General features: G+C 32.5%; 1 protein-coding gene and 1 pseudogene across 2 annotated transcripts; one reads left to right on the forward strand and one right to left on the reverse strand.

The window, feature by feature from the left end:
* The first annotated feature begins 1578 nt into the window (after positions 1-1578).
* Positions 1579-9965, forward strand: LOC129313774 (uncharacterized). Of its 2 annotated transcripts, XM_054957149.1 has the most exons (18): positions 1579-1753; positions 2375-2587; positions 2859-2925; positions 3474-3657; positions 4112-4164; positions 4882-4970; positions 5496-5732; positions 5937-6001; positions 7020-7080; positions 7155-7272; positions 7353-7434; positions 7540-7612; positions 7830-7891; positions 8214-8309; positions 8566-8720; positions 8802-8898; positions 9130-9207; positions 9299-9965. In XM_054957149.1, exons 1-18 carry the CDS (start codon positions 1747-1749, stop codon positions 9407-9409), a joined length of 1848 nt encoding a protein of 615 aa, XP_054813124.1. In that variant the 5' UTR covers positions 1579-1746; the 3' UTR covers positions 9410-9965. The 2 variants fall into 2 exon arrangements, with proteins under 2 accessions (XP_054813124.1, XP_054813125.1); XM_054957150.1 differs by lacking the exon at positions 2375-2587 and having other exon boundaries at positions 1582-1753.
* A 1337-nt stretch (positions 9966-11302) lies between these two features.
* On the reverse strand, positions 11303-16330 carry LOC129313905 (protein P21-like; annotated as a pseudogene).
* Positions 16331-19462: the final 3132 nt, after the last annotated feature.

Below are 19462 nucleotides of genomic sequence, written 5' to 3' on the forward strand. Positions count from 1 at the left end.
CAATTCAACTAGTCGAATCATCAGGTCCAGTCTTAGTTTTTAAAATACTGTCATCACGTGCTAATTGGAGGAAGATGCCATGGAAGCACATGATGATGATGGACATTTCTAGAATGAATTAAGGAGGACATGAAGATCAAGGAGGAGGAGAAGGTGGTGAAGATAAGTAGTGAGAAAGGGAGGAGGGGACAGTGATGGAGCCAAGATCTTATTGCAAGGAGTGTAGATTAATTTTAGAAATAATAATTTAATATTTTTTAAAAATAATCATATATTTTATAATTATCCCTACTTATTTCCAAATGCTATTAAAAATATTTTCTTCCACATAAGTCTCTAATTTATGGTATTATTTACGTATAAAAAATTTATAAATATATAATAATTAACCAGATACTTAAAAAATAAAATAAATAAATATATTCTTTTTTAAAACTCATATTAGAGTTTTGGATTTAGTTGTTCAAAACTGGGTTTAAATTAAAACATTCACAAAAAAAAAAAGAGTCTAGATTGCAATGGGTGCAAAAATTTGAGACTAAAAAGCATAAAATAGCAAATTCTATACTAATTACTTGTAATTTCTTTTAAATTGAGGAGATAAATATGGCCCTTCTTAAATATACGTGGCTCCGCCACTTGGAGGAGGTGGCAGCAAAAGTGGAGAGAGGATGAAAGGAAAGAAAGTTATGGAGGCTGTTCAAAATTCCATTGACGATTGACAATTTTGATTAAGATCAGAGCGAGGATTGTATTGAAGACATTGATTTGTGTTTTTTGATGGTAGGGGCAGTGGGTTCGATTGCATTTGTTGGATATCTCTTCGATTTTAATTTTGCTGTTTCTAGTGTTCTCTCGATTATCTCCTGCAGCAGATTATTGTTGGCTAGTGTTCAAAATGTTTGTTTAATTCATCATTAGCTTGTTCACAAAGATGAGAGTAAAGGTGAAGAGTCGAAGACAAAGCCACAGCCACAGTGATGGAACGACACTGAACCTCGAGACAAAGCCACAGTCATGGATGATAGTTTAAGGATAAAAAATGAACTTTAATTCTTCAATTTTATAACAACTTATTTTCAGCATATTCCTTCCATCCTTATAAATAAAATATTTTTAAAAAATTTAGTTTGTCTTTAAATATAAGAAATGTCATGATTCTTTTTGCATAATTATATAATTTTTCCCTTGTCTCTGAATATAAGGAATTATAATTATATTAGTTACATATTTTATTATCCATCACTATGATATTAATTATGATATTATTAATAATATATCTAAAAAAATTATGATTTTATATAATTTTAATTAAATAATAAATTTTTATTGATATATAAATTCAATTAATAATATCTCATTTATAAGGATGGAGAGAATAAATGAACAACATTAAAAACACCTTGCATTAATCACCTTGACAAGTTTTTGGTACGGTCAGAAGGAAGGACCGATTGGAAATAAAAAGGAGGAGGGGGATTAAAAAAAAAAAAGGAGGAAGAACCGATGGCATTGCCTTCACCAACCACCCCAACCCAAAAAAGACCAAAGAAAAAAAAGGAAAAAGAAAAAGAAAAATCGAAGCTGTGTCCTTCAGCGACTTTGAGACAGAACATACCATACAGTACATATGCCACTTGGCGATTTCTCGATATATTATACCCACACGCACCTACTTCTCCTTCTAACTTCTCTTGGTTTCTCCATCGACAAATTCGAAAACCCATCTCCAATTCCGGTCCACGAATGGCAGGTAACAGCGGAGCCTACTTCCAATATCGGTTTAAATTTGGGTTTTATGGGGTCGTAGTTGGAATGATAGAGTTTGACTGTAATGAAGATGCCGATGAATTTATTGTGCTCGTTGACGTGATTTCTTTATTGGATTGTTTTCGGTTGCAACATCCAATCTTTGAGTCATTAGCGTTTGCGTGTTTGTTAGTTATACATACTCTTACAATTTGGACTTCAGCTCAAGTGTTTCTGGTAAAACGATAAATGGATGTTGAATAAAGCTTTCAAGACTACTATCTTTCGTAAAACTCAGGTTGGGTTAGGTGGGCTGTCAGCTGAATTAGCTGTTCTTATTTCAATAATGAAGTAACATTGGATGAGGGATTTGATAAACATTGATGGAAGAATAGTTGACATGGGGCCGTGGGTGTTGCTGAAAGATTCATGAAAATTCCAATCTTATATGGCTTACTTGTGTGTGAAAAGCCATTAGCAACTTGACATCAGTGTCTAATCTAACCCACGTGGCAAAAAAAATAAAAAGTTAATCTGAAGGGATATTAGAACTAAGAAAAGGCTTTTGATTAAGCTTTTATGAATCTAGAATTGGAATCTGATAAAATGGTAAATGTTTATGCAGCGAAGATTGTCCAAAATGTTTTTGTATCACAATGCTACCAACAGAATAGGCAGTCCAGCACCCACAGTCGAAGGGACTATTTTGCCCCTTATTACACCTTGCTTCCCTCCCGAGAAGGGAAGTTGGCATGGAGTGGCATCTCTTCCATGCAATTGCGTACATTGACAAAACATCAGAGTGATTTTATTACCCAGACAAATATTCACTGCAATGGTCTGTTCTAGACTCTCATTATACAGGTTGCTATCAAGTGCAAAACTATATGTTTCTAACACATAAATTACATCTCCTTCTCTTCATCTGTCCCTATTCATCTCGTCACCTTTTTTTTTTTTATTGTTATGCATCTACATTTGTTCCGTGAATGGGTGTACATTGTCCTTTCTGTTTTAATGGAATTGACTGTATCATACACCATCTGACATGTTTATCTTATCTACTTCTGAATGGATATTTGTTTCTTCCATTTGGTCCTTTTTTGCAGCTTCTGCCTATACTTCTGCAGTGCCATTTCTAGACAAAGTTGATTTTCTAAAGCTTCAAAATGGAAGGTCAGGAAAATTCCACTAAGATTTTTTTCCCCTTAATTAAAGTTTGTGCTGTTATGACCTCTATGAAGATTATTGGTTCTGATTTATTTCATCTTGTATTTTTTTTCTACCTTTTATTTAATTTGTATGTAGCCGCCCACCTAGTAGGATGGGGCTTGTTGTTATTGTCTTATTGAATTTCTGGCATAATGTAGTGGTGAGGCAGTACATTTTTACTGGCAAGGTAATGCTATATGGATGGAGTTATATTCATGATATAAGTATCATTTTGGTGATTATGCATCTAATTTATAATTAGGATAACTTCAAATTTAATTAGGGATTTCAATGGAGGCTTTGTTAGGAATAGGATTTCTTTTCTTAGATTGCCTATAAATTCGCTGCTTATAGTACCGATTGAAACTCACATTGATTATTATTGATAAATTGATACATTGAATTTTAATTTTAATTTTTTTGGGGTGTGATTCCTTTATCCTGTTCCTGTCCTACATCAGAAGCTTCTATCTGCAGACTTATGTTGTTATATATGATACAAAATTAAACAGTGACATACGTGGTGTGGCTATTGATGGCATTGAGGGAGAACCAGTTAACCTCACTGAACCTGTTGCTGAAGCAATAGGAGCAGCCTTTGCTGGATGGTTAGTGGAGAAAAAGAAAGCAGATCCCTCTAAGCACTGGAGAGTTTCTGTTGGCCATGATTCCCGAATATCTGCAAAATCCTTACAGGTCTACATTTGTTCCTTGTGTCCTTTGGTGGTTTTGGTTTATCTTGTCAATTGGTGTCTTTTAAGGCTTTGATGATTGTATTAAATTTGAAATATTCACCTAATAATTTAAGATGATTCTGTAGAAGCTTACTTTCTCAATCAAATAAACACACACACACACACACACACATGGGGAAGCTCACCATCTCAATTGAAATTAGTGGGTTAGATTTTTTTTTTTTTTTTCAAGGTTCCTATCATCACAAACATTCTTTGAGTAGTCTGCATATGAGAGAAAATATTCATTTTAACTTTATTTTGCATGATTTTTGTATTTTGAAGAGAATAGAATTGTGCTTTTGGAAGAGACCTTTCTTAACAACCTCAAGCAGAAGGTTGTGTTTGTAAATAGCTTACCATATTATAATATATCTTGTTACTGACTCATTGGTGATCAACTTTCCATATTTCAGAATGCGATCTGTCGAGGTCTGGTTGGCGCTGGCCTAGAAGTTGTCCAGTATGGGTCGGTGATATCTATTTTTTTTAAAATCAAGTACTCGTGTTCATTAATTTCACTCGTGGATTGGTGAAGTCATCTGATTTTGAACAACACTGCTTGTGGATTTACAAAGATGCTGGAAATCTCTGTTGTCTTTACTATTAAATTCTTGGTTTTGGAACCCATGGCTCATACACATCCAAAGCAGCCTCCTTTCTTTCCTCTATAAATATACTCTCAAAGACAAAAGCAGAAATTATCTACAACATAAACTACTAAAAATTTAGATAAGAGATAACTCTAGGGCTTCTTGACAATAATATAGTCCAAGATTACTCAGTCATAATTGAAGCAGGGTCACTCTGCTAATACTGGTTAGTTTTGGAGTAGCTTTTATAATTAGTGGATGAGACTGGTATTCTGCTATTATTGATTAATTTTTGAGTGTTTTCTTAATGGAAACTTTATTGAGCTACTTTTGCTTGTGATTATAAAAAATGCTGAAGTTTTAATAATTTCCATACTGATCTCTCATTGAAAGCCATTTGAAGTGGAGCCATTTTTGTGCTTGACCAGATTTATTCAGTGCTTCTCAGTCTCAGACATAATCTGGCTAACTTATTTATGCTTCAATGAATGACCTTTTCATTGAATATATTCTCACCATGGATACTGTTATTATTTTCATCTGATGTTATTGATGGCCCAATGAATTATATTTTATTTTTCTACTCCTTGTAGGTTAGCATCTACACCAGCCATGTTTAATAGCACTCTCACGAAGGATGAGGCAGTTTTTGGTCCTGTTGATGGATCCATTATGATAACAGGTAAATTTTGATTCCACTAATTAAATGACTCTTCTTCAACCTTTAAAACTTTGGACAAAAATGGAAATGCTGTTCTTTTGTCTAGGAACCATCAAACCCAACAGTTTGAGGAGTTAGATAGAATCACGGGAATGACATTTTACCTTTAACATGTCCTGTTGCTTGAAATCGTTTGGCTTGAACTATGGAGATACACAGCCATCAGCATCTACCTTTCTGTTGAAATTTTCAACGGTTATAAGCAAGGATCTCACTTAAAAAAGAAAAGTAAAAGAAGAGTCTAAGGCTTTTAAAAATTGAAAAACTTTTAATTTATAACAAAAACTTAAGCTGTTAGGTTGAATATTTTAATTTAAATTTTGTAAGCATGATTGACCCTTTCCTGTTAACTACTTTATGTGTGTGGTGCAAATGACATTCTTAAGTAAATTTCTGTCTGGATGGTGCTAACTAAAGTTTCATGTATACGTCACCTTTTAATATTATTTCAGCCACTAATTATTACATTTGCCTGTTCATGAACAGCAAGTCATCTGCCTTTCAACAGGAATGGATTTAAATTTTTCACAAATGCTGGTGGGCTTGGGAAGGCTGACATTAGAGACATCTTAGAACGAGCTGCAGACATATACAAACAATTTACAGAGGAGAGTTTGATGAATACGGATAGAAAAGCTTCAAAATCCATTAAGAAAGCTGATTACATGGCAGTGTATGCATCTGATTTGGTGAAGGCAGTTCGTAAAGCGGCTGGAAATATAGGTATGACTTCCCTGAAACATTGTATGAAAGTTAGTATATTGAGGAGATATAGATATTAACTTCTTAAATGAAGTCGAGATAAGAAAGAGACACCTTTCCTTTACGGAATCCTTATATTGTATTGTAACTACTTTTCTGGTTTGCTAATTTTCTCTCTCTTCCTGTATTGTTCACTAATTTTTGTGTGATACTGTCAATCCACAGAGAAGCCATTGGAGGGATTCCACATTGTTGTGGATGCAGGCAATGGAGCAGGAGGATTTTTCACGGTAAATGGTCTTTATTATCTCCTTGGTTTTTGCCAAATTATATGTTGAGTATTTAAGCATTTATGTTAGAAAGATCCATCAAAAAGAATTCGCAAACCAAAGGAACAAATTATATACTCATTAAACCATTAAGAAACATATGGTTTTCAATGGGCAAATTGTTAGTGTTTAGACGTGCCTCTGACATGCACACGTGATTTTGTTGAAATCTGATGGTAAGAAGATGCAGGGTGGATGTTGGATTACAAAAATCATTGCTATAGCAAAGCACTGATTGCCTTACTCTTAAGCCTCATATTGGCTAAGTGACAACAGAAGAAACAATAGGAGGTTTAAAAGCAACCACAACAGACCTAATTTTACTAAATGAAAGCGGTTATATGGATTACATGGTGTGATTGTGCTCTATCAACAACCATCTCTTCAGATATAGCATTCACTGAGAGATCTGGTTTTATGAATTATTTTAGTATTCTTTTTTAGCTGAATTTGGTTTCCCCCATAACATCATAAGACAGTTTCAGTTAATTATTCTACGTTTGATTTTAGCCTTCAACAGACTCATATGAATGCTATTAATTGAAATTGATTCTAACCAAGTAATCTCTAAGGCATCAATTAATGGGTCAGGATATTAATTATTTCTGAACCTGTGGTCAACTCAAATCCACTGTCCACACATAACATGTCCCGGTCAAATTACATACAGACAGACCCTTTACATAAGAATATCAACCTTCATTCCTCAGTCGTCAACAACAATTTGGCTATTTCTCATGCTGGATCGGGTCCTTCAGTGACAATATGTTAATTTACTTGACACTCGACATATGATTAGTTTGGTTTAGGAATTATATGTGTTTAATGTGACTAGGAAATTAAATAATACCTCATTTTTAGGCATTTGTTTCTCCAAGTTTCTATAAATACCTATGTGTTTGGACTAATTTTTGGTCTGAATGGCTCTTGACTTTTCAATATAATAAGAAATTCAGACATTTCATCAATGATTAATCAGGCAAAAGTTCTGGAACCGCTGGGTGCAATTACTACAGGAAGTCAATTTTTGGAGCCAGATGGTAATATCTATCTCCAGGGGATTGATTTGAGCTGGGTATTGTAATCAGAATTTAACTCAATGTTTTGTGTTCAGGCATGTTTCCAAATCATATCCCTAATCCAGAAGATAAGACAGCAATGAAAGCTATAACACAGGCAGTTCTAGATAACAAAGCTGATCTTGGAATTATCTTTGATACTGATGTTGACAGGTAAATAATTTTCTTGTTTATTTCATTAATGTGCTTATTATTTAAAAAAATAAAAATGATAATCTATCACTTTCATCTAGATCTGCTGCTGTGGACTCCTTTGGCCGGGAAATCAACCGGAATCGCTTGATTGCTTTAATGTCAGCTATTGTTCTGGAGGAAGTAAAACCTTTTTCCTTAGCTATCTCTGCCCCAATATTTGTAACCTAAGACTTGTGCAAATTTTTTGGCTGACTTAATTTTTTTTCCTTTTATCATTTTCCTTAGCATCCTGGAACAACAATTGTCACAGACAGTGTGACTTCTGATGGCCTCACCTCATTTATTGAGAAGAAACTTGGTATGAAGGAATTTAATTTGGGCATAATCTACAGGCATTGACATCCCTCCCCTGGGTGTTAGACTAATTTGGACCTTTTCTTCGTTAGTTTCATTTCAAAGTACTTTTAAACTTAGAGAATAAATAATCCAAACCTGTGTCTTGCTTCAATTTGAATTTCAAAGTACTTTTGCCCTGAACTGGTGTCAGTAACATGCTAGCTTCACTTTCTTTTAAGGTGGGAAACACCATCGGTTCAAGAGGGGCTACAAAAATGTGATTGATGAAGCTATTCGACTGGTGAGATGAGCAGTTCTCTATCATAGCTTTTCCATATGGATGACTTTTGACATCTGAGGATTGGAGTGGAATACTTCATTGTTTGACATTTGAACCTCATAAATTTTAATTGAATTTATTCAACAATGAATTCTAGTACGCATCCCATTCAGTTATTGCTGCTCATTGACAAGTAAATAAAATGGTAACTGAAATTATGCACAAGAAGAAACTTATATTCTTTGTATTCCACTTTTTAAAAAAAAAAAAAATTACCTACTTTGAACATGTAATTTCCATGTTAGAAGCTAGATACGTGGCTAATGAAGCAATATTGTGACAGAATTCGGTTGGTGAGGAGTCACATCTGGCAATTGAAACCAGTGGACATGGAGCTCTCAAGGAGAATCACTGGCTTGATGACGGTGCATACCTAATGGTAGGCTTTTATTAAAACTATGTCATCTAGTCAATCATTGACTAGTGTGTACGCTGTCATTTTGGTCCTCAAAAGTATATTAATTTACCTCCATTCTTATTCCATATATCTTTTGTACATTCAGCATGTAAGGTTCAAATTGAAGAGAATGAAAGTATCTGAACACTTGATCAATTACAATAGCAGATCACAGACTAAGTCAGGAAAATATGTCTTGTGAGAACAGAAATGACAGTGGGTTATGTAACCTATGCAGGTCAAGATCTTAAACAAACTTGCCTCAGCAAGAGCTTCAGGAAGGGGTGGAGGAAGCAAGGTTTTGACTGATTTAATAGAAGGACTCCAGGAACCAGCTTTCGCTGTGGAACTGAGACTAAAGATCAACCAAAATCATCCAGATCTGAAGGGAGGGTAAGCTGCCGTATATAGTCTCTGCTAGCATGCTCCTGTACTTTAATTTTGTGAACTCACTTACAATCTGAGAGCTTTCAGATCTTTTCGGGATTATGGAGAAGCTGTGCTGAAGCACTTGGAAAACTCAATTAACGCAGATCCAAAGCTACAAAAGGCACCCGTAAACTATGAAGGGGTATGCTAAACCTTATCCTTAGATAGATGTGAATCCGTTAGCATTAATTAAAATGATTTTTGCCGGGTTTATTAAAGCATTTATGAAGAAGACATCTCAACTTTGAAATGGAAAGCCATGAAATACAAATCTAGTGTGGGAAAAGCCTTCCTACTCTAGTTGGTTTATGTATTTCTGTCATGCTTCCAATATAATTTATTCTTTTTTCCCCTCATTCTGGTTATGAATTAGGTCCGAGTTTCCGGCTATGGTGGATGGTTCCTTCTCAGACTCTCCCTCCATGATCCTGTCCTTCCCCTTAATATTGAGGTAAAAGGCCATTTAGCCTTTGCATAAGCTGTCATGCACAATACTGAAACATTGCAGCTACTTTAGCATGATTATTATTCCTAATTTCTAGGCACCAAGCCATGATGATGCTGTAAAGCTTGGACTTGCTGTGGCTGCAGCTGTAAAGGAGTTTGCAGGCTTAGACACATCTGCTCTGGACAAATTTGCAGGAATATCATAGTTTTGGCGCTTCAATTCTTGCTAGACTTGTAAGTTTGGTGCTGGAAATGTTTTTGCTTCTTGTATACCTTCATCGGCTGCATTATATATACTCAACAGGGGATCTTTGGTCCTCATATCAGCTTGAACTGTGAGTGAATGAGAAGGTAGAGAGAGCATTTGGAGGAATCTCATCTTGACACTGATGCAATGTTTAGTTGGTGGAAAATTGTTTTCTAGGAAGAAAATGAGAAATTTATCTATCCCAGATATTTCTCTCATTTATTTTATAAAAAGCACTTTTCCAGTTACCAGACATGCTATTAGGGTTATCCAGCGTACGCACAGTGGTCCAAACCTAATAGTAATCTTAGAGGTGGATGATGGAATTTTACTGAATTCAGTTTTAATTTCATTTTGTATGGCCACCATGGTGCCCTCTTTTTTGCCCCTCCTTTGTTGTAGTTTGGAATGTTCTCGGATTTGTTTAACATGAATTTTAGAACATTTAAAAGTTAAGTTGTTCGGTGGGATATTATTTAATCTAATGAAATGAATTGTGCTCGTTTTGCTAAAAACTTGTCTGTACAGGCCCTCGTTTGTGTTTTGTTTTAATGCTCAACTATGGGTAATCCAAGCTATTTCAGTCTATTATTATTATGGCATTTGTGATATGACCTGATTTATTTGTTTTTTTCTTCGGTTTTTTGTGACTCAAGGAAAAGAAAGAGTCTTTGAGGGCAATTGTTATAGGGATTTGAAGTTTAGAATTGGGTTAAGATACAAAATTACTCTTGAAGTTTTCAGCCAGGTGCACCTCACGTCCTAAAATATTTTTTGGTACAATTTTGCCCCCACGTTTTTTTATTTAGGTACAATGTCGCTCAGCCATTACCCTTTGACTGGTTTGACCATTTTCTGCCATTGATTGCCACCTCATGTCTTTTTTTTCTTGGCCAAATCGTCCCCTTCTCCATCACTCTTTCCCTCTCTCTCTCTTCCCTCTCCGCTATTGTTGGCCATCAAATTTGATCAGATCCCACCCAAACATACTTTCAATTTCTCTTGCAAATATTTATATTTGGGACACTATATTGCTCTCCCATCAAACTTGAAAATCACAAAATAAGCATATTGTTGGAATCGATTCCATTCAGCCGTAAAGAAGCAGAAGACGCATTTGAAGCAGACTCTTCCTCTCTAACCTTCTACTTACCGGCTATTCAGCTCAATGGGATTGTTCATATTCTAAAGAAAACTAAATGCCTGTTTCTTCATCATCATCATTGATGAAGACCATTCTTCCTAGTTAATGATTACAAATCAGGAACAAGAGATCTAAAACTAAATCATCAGTATTGATTATCAAACTTGAACAAGAATGAAAGCGATGCTTACAGAATCAAATTAAAACAAACATTATCAGCCTAAAGTATCAGATTAGACAAACACATACACATACAGCCTAAGAACAATTACTCAATACAGAAATCCACACTCAAGAATTTCTTTTCCATTAAATGGAAAAATGTTTACTCTCTTTTTCGTAACTCTTAACAACTCATTCATTCACTTCCCTGCAATAACAAGCATAAAAAAATCGAAGCAAGTACGTGACCTCAAAAGCCACCTAACTAGGAAATAGATGGAGGTGAGAAGCTCAAGCTAATGGCAGCAATGGGACAAGCAAGCTGGATGCACGTTGACCCAGGAGATGCAGTTGATGGAAGCTTCTAAGACCTAGAAGACCCAAACAAAATCCCTCGCTTTCCTCCCTCTTTGAAACCCATCGTCGTTAAAACCTCGGCTTGACCACCAGAGAGATGAAACCCCTTATGTTGATTCTCTTTCTCATATTCTCTTTTAGTCAAGCATTCTTTCATATTGATCTCGACCTTGGCTCAGCGCATCATCTCTACCGTACTGACTGGTCATTGGTGAAGCTCATCTCGACCTCGACTGCTATGGCTACAACAACCTCAATGCCACTGCCGTCGTTGAAGATTGAAAGTGATGAAAGATTGAAGAGGAAGAAGATCATCAACCCACGTATTAGTTTTTTATTTTTGATCATGGTCAAAGTCTAGATATGTTATTCAAGGACATCATTGTACCTAAATAAAAATTGTTGGGGTGAAACTGCTCTAGAAAATATTTTAGAATATAAGGTGTACCTAACTGAAAATTTCTTGAGCAGTTTTGTCTCTTATCCCTTCAGAAGTCAAAAAAGCAACTACTTAATCAGGGTTTATGTGATTTGGTTTCATGAATACTTAAGGGCACATTTGTTTACACTTTTTTTTCATGAAAGATTTAGTTATTTAAAAAAAACCATTTTAAAAAAAATCCATATTTATTAATTTTTCTGGAAATTATCGATATACCAGAAAAAATATTGAAGTAGCTTTTGAAAATAAATTGATACAATAGATGAGAGTGATAATGTTAAAATAAATAAAAATACGATGATATACAAAGATGGGAGACTAAACAAAAAATTCCCATGAAATATGGGAATTCCAGATTAGGACCATGAAATGGCTTAATCCTTTTCAAGTCCGAAGTACTTCTATGAAATTAAACATTTTCATGAAATTACCTAATTAAGTTTTTATATTAATTGAAAAAACCAATCAAAACCTAACCGAACTTGTTCGCTTGGGTTTTTTAAATTTATGCAAAAGGTTAGTTATGTAATTTCATTATGAAAATGTTTAATTTTATAAAAGTCCCCTGGGACTTCAAAGGGATTAGGCTATTTCATGATCCTAATCATGGATTCCCATATTTCATGGGGACATTTTTTGTTATTCTCCCTACAAAGACGTTAATAAAATTTGAAAAAATTTATCACTTCTACAAGTGAAAAATACATGCTGGTGCATATAATCAAATTGTAAAAAGTTCTTCCAATTAAGTGCTTTTCTTTAGGCATTAATTAGTTAAAATAAATTGCCCCTTCTCAAACTCCTGCAACTGGAAAATATTTTTTTTCTTTTGCCAAAAAAAATACATACTCTATTACGTCATTTACTTGTAGCAATGGCAAAACGTTATCACTTATCAATATCATGATGGGTTAAATTTGAATTATTGGTGCGTTTTATCATTATTTTGAGGGAGTACTGATAGGGGTAGTTTTGGAAAAAATAGTAAACATGAGAGAGAAATTGAGTTGAGATCTTACATTTAGAATCAAAGTAAATCGTACCCTAAAGTAGCGATTACATTCAACGCGGAGTAACATAGCATTTGGTGCTAATTAAACTAAATTAACTAAACTCAGAATTTTACACAACTATCTAATTAAACTAATCGCAGCAATAATCTTTGAGGATCAATCAAAGTCTTCCCAATTGAAGGTTTAAGAACAACGATATATGATAGTGAATATTGAATTTTATAAGAACAATTAAAAATAAAATTAAAGTAATAAAGATGAATATGGTGATATGGATGAGTTCACATGCATGCTAGAAGAGATAAGATTCATAATAGGCATTAGGACGAACATGGGCTGGGTATCACCCAACTTGATATGTTTTGGGTTGCCCTAGTGCCTAATTATTCAGGCCGGGTTTTGCCCAACATGAAATTCTCCTAAAAATTATTTTAAAAAATAATAAAAGAAACTTTCCTTTAAGATACATTTTATACAAAACTAATTCGAGAATGAAAAGTAACGATTTTTAAAATTCTATATATTTAAAAATTATTCATTTTTTTATATATTCCTATGTTTAAATATATTTTAAAATATTAAAAATGATTAAAAATTAAAATCATAAAAAAATATCAATGATAGTCATAAAAACAAGAGATGTAAACTGAAACATGTTTAAAAAATGACATTATAAAAAAAAATTTTAACAATTTAAAAAAAAATAGATATGCTCGAGCAGGGGTCAATGCCCAATTCAATGAGCCTTAATATCTGGGTTGGGCTGAGCATATTGGGCTATTGAAGCTCTTGCATGGCCGAAATATGCATTGAGAATAAAATGGTATAAAAATTATTTAAACTGATTTGAACATGTTTAAAAAAGGTTATAGGTGGTGCTACTGATGAAGAGGGTGAAACAAATTAAATAATATTAAGTCATGTGAAAAGATGTAAAAAAAGGTAAAAGAAGACCAAATAAAACATTTGTAAACTTATTGAATGAGGACTTTTTGTTAACAGTATATCGAAGAATTTAGTATGCAGCCAATCTCATCTAATGAAAAAAAGTTGGTTGTTGTCGATGGGGTGTGTGTGAGCTCGAAAGAAGCTATGACGACTTGACGAGGGCCACGACGACAATAATAAAGAGACCCTTCCTCCAAGCATATAATAATCACAGGTCGAGAATTTATTATATTCTCATTAATACAAGTTCACACGTAGGGCAAACCTGTTGAGACTGAAGATGAGTCTCATTACATATATTTTATTGCTTTATTCGAAGGTAGAGGAATATGAAAACATAATTATTAATTAAGGGCACAAGACAACCCTATCGTTGGTTCCTCCTTGGCAACTACTCCCTTCATTTCTATATATATAAGGGAAAAAAATTATATTACACATTTTAAAAAAATTAATTAACTATAATAATTATATCTAAAAATAAAAAAATTGAACTAAAATATCCTATGTATTCAATATAAGTATGCATTAATTATATTTTGTTAATATAAATTATGAAAGGCAATTTAAAATATGTGTAATTAATGTTTATTGAAGTATGTGATTTAATTTATATAAAAGAATAAGTAAAAGATGATATTTTCTTATAAATAAAAAGAGAGTAATATAAGTTTTAGTATTGTCCTCAGGATAAAGGTAAGCATCAGGACACTTATCGAAATAACACCGGAGACCACGACAATTTGAGGTGGGTCGAACTCCATCGGAACATTAAAACCATCGACCACTGAGATATCATAGAAGTCCAAATTATTCCATGTGCTGAGAGAAAATTCTGCCAGAGTCGCCGGAGGTTGGCCGGAGACTTGGCAGTAAAGCTGACCGCCACAATCACCAGTTTGGCAATGACCACGGCCCGACCCGTCGAAGTTGCAGTTGGTTCGACCCCAAAAGCGAGCACCGCCGGTTCCTGAGGCCATGCCAAAGCCCCAAGTCTGGCCCGGGGCCGCCCACACCGGGTAGCGGCATCTGTTTGTGACGTCAAACCATGCGGCCTGTGTGAAAATGACGATGTTGAGAGCTAAAAGGAAAGACAACACAAAGAGAGGCTTTTGATGATAGCCATTTTTTAAAAAATTTGAGCTAGGTTTTATGTTGATCACTACAATCTTTGAATATAAGTATGCGTTTGAAAATTTCTCAATCTTCTAAAAAATCATCCATTCCAAAAGTTTGCACACATGTGTAATATGTAGATATTCAATATCTTTCTCATTTGTAGTCTCAATATGATACCCATTTTAGTGGATATCTTTAAAATTTAATAAATTTCTTTGAGACTTAGATGAATATAATGCGTCATCTATAATAATTTTTGTTCCTTTGGGTAATATTATAATTGTTCTTCCGGAGCTATCAATTAATTTAGTATTACCCGCTATGATATTAATACTTTCACCTCTTATTGTTAAACAAGTAAAATATTTTTATCTTTAAGTATGGTGTGCGTTATAGCACTATTTACGAGACATATATCTTCGTTCTTGTGTCCAATGAAAAAAGGGAATATCCATATTCTTCAACAAAAGAAAGAGAATGTATTAAAATAAATACTTAATAAAATAAAATTTATTCATAGCAATAATGCTTTTATTACAAGAAAACAAGAAAACTAAATGAAACATAACCTAAATTATAAGAAAAACAAGAAATATAAATGAAACATAATCCAAATTATTCTAATTATTTTTCAACCAAACTTGTCTAATCTTGATTTTCAAAGAAATCAACTACCTCCAAGTGTGCCATAGCATCAAGGCCATTAATATCATCCAACTCATTAATATTATCATTTTTGCATGCAAAATGTGCCTCAACATCATCATTTTGAAAAGTAAAATTTGATTCTACATTATTTGAATTTCTTTTGATGGAGGCTTGATAAAGCTTTGCTAAATGTTCAAGCATACGAAAGGTACGTGACCAATGTCCCTTCATACTACACCGATAACACTAATTTTCAATAACTTTTGAAGGGCCACTCTTATCTCTTTTTTGCCCTTCATTATTTTTCTTCTTTTGGTGAGCATTAGGATTATAACTAGTACCACCACCAATATTATAATGGTAATTAGCACATCCCCTGCCACGACCACGTCTACGGCCATAGCCACGACCACGACCTCAACCATAGTAATTACTACGTATAGTCACATTCGCTTTAGGGAATGGAGCTGATCCAGTGGGACAGATTTCATGATTTTTCATCAATAACTCATTATTTTGTTCAACCACAAGAAGATAAGAAATTAATTCAGAATACTTTTTAAAACCCTTTTTATGATATTGCTACTGCAAGAGCATATTTGAAGTGTGAAAAGTTGAAAATATCTTCTATAATAAGTCCTCATCATTGATTTTCTCACCACATAATTTTAATTGAGAACTTATTTTAAAAATTACTGAATTATATTCACTTACAGTTTTAAAATCTTGCAACCTCAAATGTACCCATTCATATCGGGCTTTAGGTAAAATTATCATTTTCTGGTGGTCATATCTTTTTTTTAGGTTAATCCACAATTCTAGTGAATTTTTTATTATAAGGTACTCAGCTTTTAGCCCTTTATGAAGATGATAACGAAGAAATATCATTGTCTTGGCCTTATCTGAACTACTTGCTTGATTTTCAAGTAAAATTGCATTTCCTAGACCTTTGACATCTAGGTGAAATTCAGCATCTAGCACCCATGATAGATAATTCTTTTCCGTAATATCAAGGGTCGTAAATTCAAGTTTGGTAAGATTTGCCATGATTCAAACTAAAATAATAATAACAATTATAATTATACAAAATTAATAAATAAAGCATAATAAATAAATATGATAGTAAAAAAAATATTTCACACACACATGTTAAAATATAATTTATAATAAAACAAAATAAAAAGAGGCACAATATAAAGAAATACAAATATAAATAACCAAAATTACAAAACAAATAAAGCATAATAAATATAAAGAAATGCAGTAAAGCAAATAAATTGATGGATAAAACAAATTAAATTAACAACATAAATTGATCAATACATACACATAAACAAACACAAAATGTATAATATGTATATATAGTATTATTTTAATGGAAGACCAAAATAATAATAAAAATAATAAATAAGTAAATAATAAAGAAATGAATAACAACAACAACAACAACAACAACAACAACAACAATCATGATGATGACATCAAATGCATAAATATAAAGAAAGAAAAATAAGTATATCAATCTCCATAAAAAATATATAACAACAAATAATAAAAATAAAGTAATGGATATTAAATGAGACTTGATTAAATTAAATTACTAATCACATGATTATTTTTAAATGAATAAAATGGAGGAAATTTAAAATTACTTCATAACTAATAACATGAAATGATAGGAAAATAAAATAATAAAATATAAGAACAACATAACCATGAATATTAATAAAACAATAATATAAAATATAGTTATATATATAATATAAGAATACATCAATCCAACTAAAAGCTCATACCTTATTTTCAAAACCAATTCGTGCTGATAACATGTTGTAAAATATAGTTAATATGAAGAGTAAAGAAGGGTAAGATAATGCAAGAAATGAAGAGAAAACAATGGAAAAAAATTCTTATTCATTAGTGTACATATGCTTTGGACATGACCTCTATTTATAGGCCTCCAACCATTCAAGTCCTACCTTAATATTACAAAGATATAATGAGGCCCATAATGATATATTATGTAACATTTGAAGGTTCCTAGCTATTAAGACTAGAAACTTCTTTCATTCCATTCATGAGGACATTAAGAATAAAGGAATCATAAGGATTATGAGTTATGGACATTCATAACATAATATTTATAATAAAAAATATAATTATTTTCATTAAGATACATTTTATACAAAACTAATTCGAGAATGAAAAGTAATGATTTTCAAAATTCTATATATTTAAAAATTATTCATTATTTTATATATTCTAAGTTTAAATATTATTTTAAAATATTAAAAATGATTAAAAAATTAAAATCATAAAAACAATATCAATGATAGTCATAAAAACAAGAGATGTAAACTGAAACATGTTTAAAAAATGACATTATAAAATAATTTTTTAACAATTTAAAAAAAATAGATATGCTCGAGCAGCGGTCAATGCCCAATTCAATGAGCCTGAATATCTGGGTTGGGCTGAGCATATTGGGCTATTGAAGCTTTTGCATGGCCGAAATATGTATTGAGAATAAAATGGTATAAAAATGTTTTAAAATAATTTGAACATGTTTAAAAAAGGTTATAGGTGGTGCTACTGATGAAGAGGGTGAAACAAATTAAATAATATTAAGTCATGTGAAAAGATGTAAAAAAAGGTAAAAGAAGACCAAATAAAACATTTGTAAACTTATTGACTGAGGACTTTTTGTTAACAGAAAATCGAAGGATTTAGTATGCAGCCAATCTCATCTAATGAAAAAAAGTTAGTTGTTGTCGATGGGTTGCGCGTAAGCTCGAAAGAAGCTATGACGACTTGACGAGGGCCACGACGACAATAAGAAAGAGACCCTTCCTCCAATCATATAATAATCACAGGTCGAGAATTTATTATATTCTCATTAATACAAGTTCACACGTAGGGCAAACCTGTTGAGACTGAAGATGAGTCTCATTACATATATTTTATTGCTTTATTTGAAGGTATAGGAATATGAAAACATCATTATTAATTAAGGGCAAAAGACAAACCCTATCGTTGGTTCCTCCTTGACAACTACTCCCTTGAGAAAAAAAGTTATATCACACATTTTAAAAAAATTAATTAACTATAATAATTATATTTAAAAATAAAAAAATGGAACTAGAATGTCCTATATTATTCAACATAAACATGCATTAATTATTTTTTATTAATATAAATTATAAAATGCATTAATTATTTTTTATTAATATAACGATGTTGAAAATGACGATGCGGCCTGTGTGAAAATGACGATGTTGAGAGCTAAAAGGAAAGACAACACAAAGAGGCTTTTGGTGATTGCCATTTTTAAAAAAATTTGAGCTAGCTAGGTTTTATGTTGATCACTGCTCTGTGAAGAAAAGCGATATGGATGATGAGGTATATATGGGGTTTAGCAAGCAATGTTGTTCTTGAAAATTTTTGATGAAGATGATGATGTCATCTAGTGATAAAACCAGCGTGACGCCATGAAAGTGGAGCTCGATCCATGTTGTGCTAATCTAGTTATAGGATATCGAGGATATGAAATATCTTAGTTTGGAAAAATGGTTCGCTTGTACCTAAAATATCTCCTCTATCGTAATATAAAACTAGAGATTCATCTTGTTTTTTACTTTTTCTTTTCTCGTGTGCAAAATAATATGAAAAAGATACAAGTAAGATGGTAATCTATATCAAAAATAATAGGGAAAACCACAGAGAAATCCCACAGATGAATTCTAACGTCTAAAAAGTCCCATGAAATGTATAAGTGACTCTAAAATCTTGCAAGATCTAGATTTGGTTACACATTTCATGGGATTTTTTAAATATTGGAATTCATGTATGAGACTTTTATGTACTTTTCCAAAAATAAATGTTTATTCTTACATATTTACTTGAAGGAACTAAACAAATTTTCCTATGCATTGCACTGAATTAAACTATTTATTTATAACTTATAAATATTTTGTGGTTTATTTGTTACATTATTTTATGAGATTGTGTAACTGAATATTAATTAAAGTTATTTCATGGATCGCAAAATTACTCATAGTTTATAGAAGATATAACTTGAATGATTTTGTTAATAGGTAATTTGTAAGTTTATAAATGTTTTTTGAATATTGTGACTTATACTAATTTTAATAAGTCTTTGGTTTTAACTCGCCTAAACTT

Source organism: Prosopis cineraria, unplaced genomic scaffold (assembly GCF_029017545.1).
Source record: "Prosopis cineraria cultivar Desert tree isolate PC_DT_omini unplaced genomic scaffold, ASM2901754v1 PC6, whole genome shotgun sequence".
Taxonomy (NCBI): Eukaryota; Viridiplantae; Streptophyta; class Magnoliopsida; order Fabales; family Fabaceae; genus Prosopis; species Prosopis cineraria.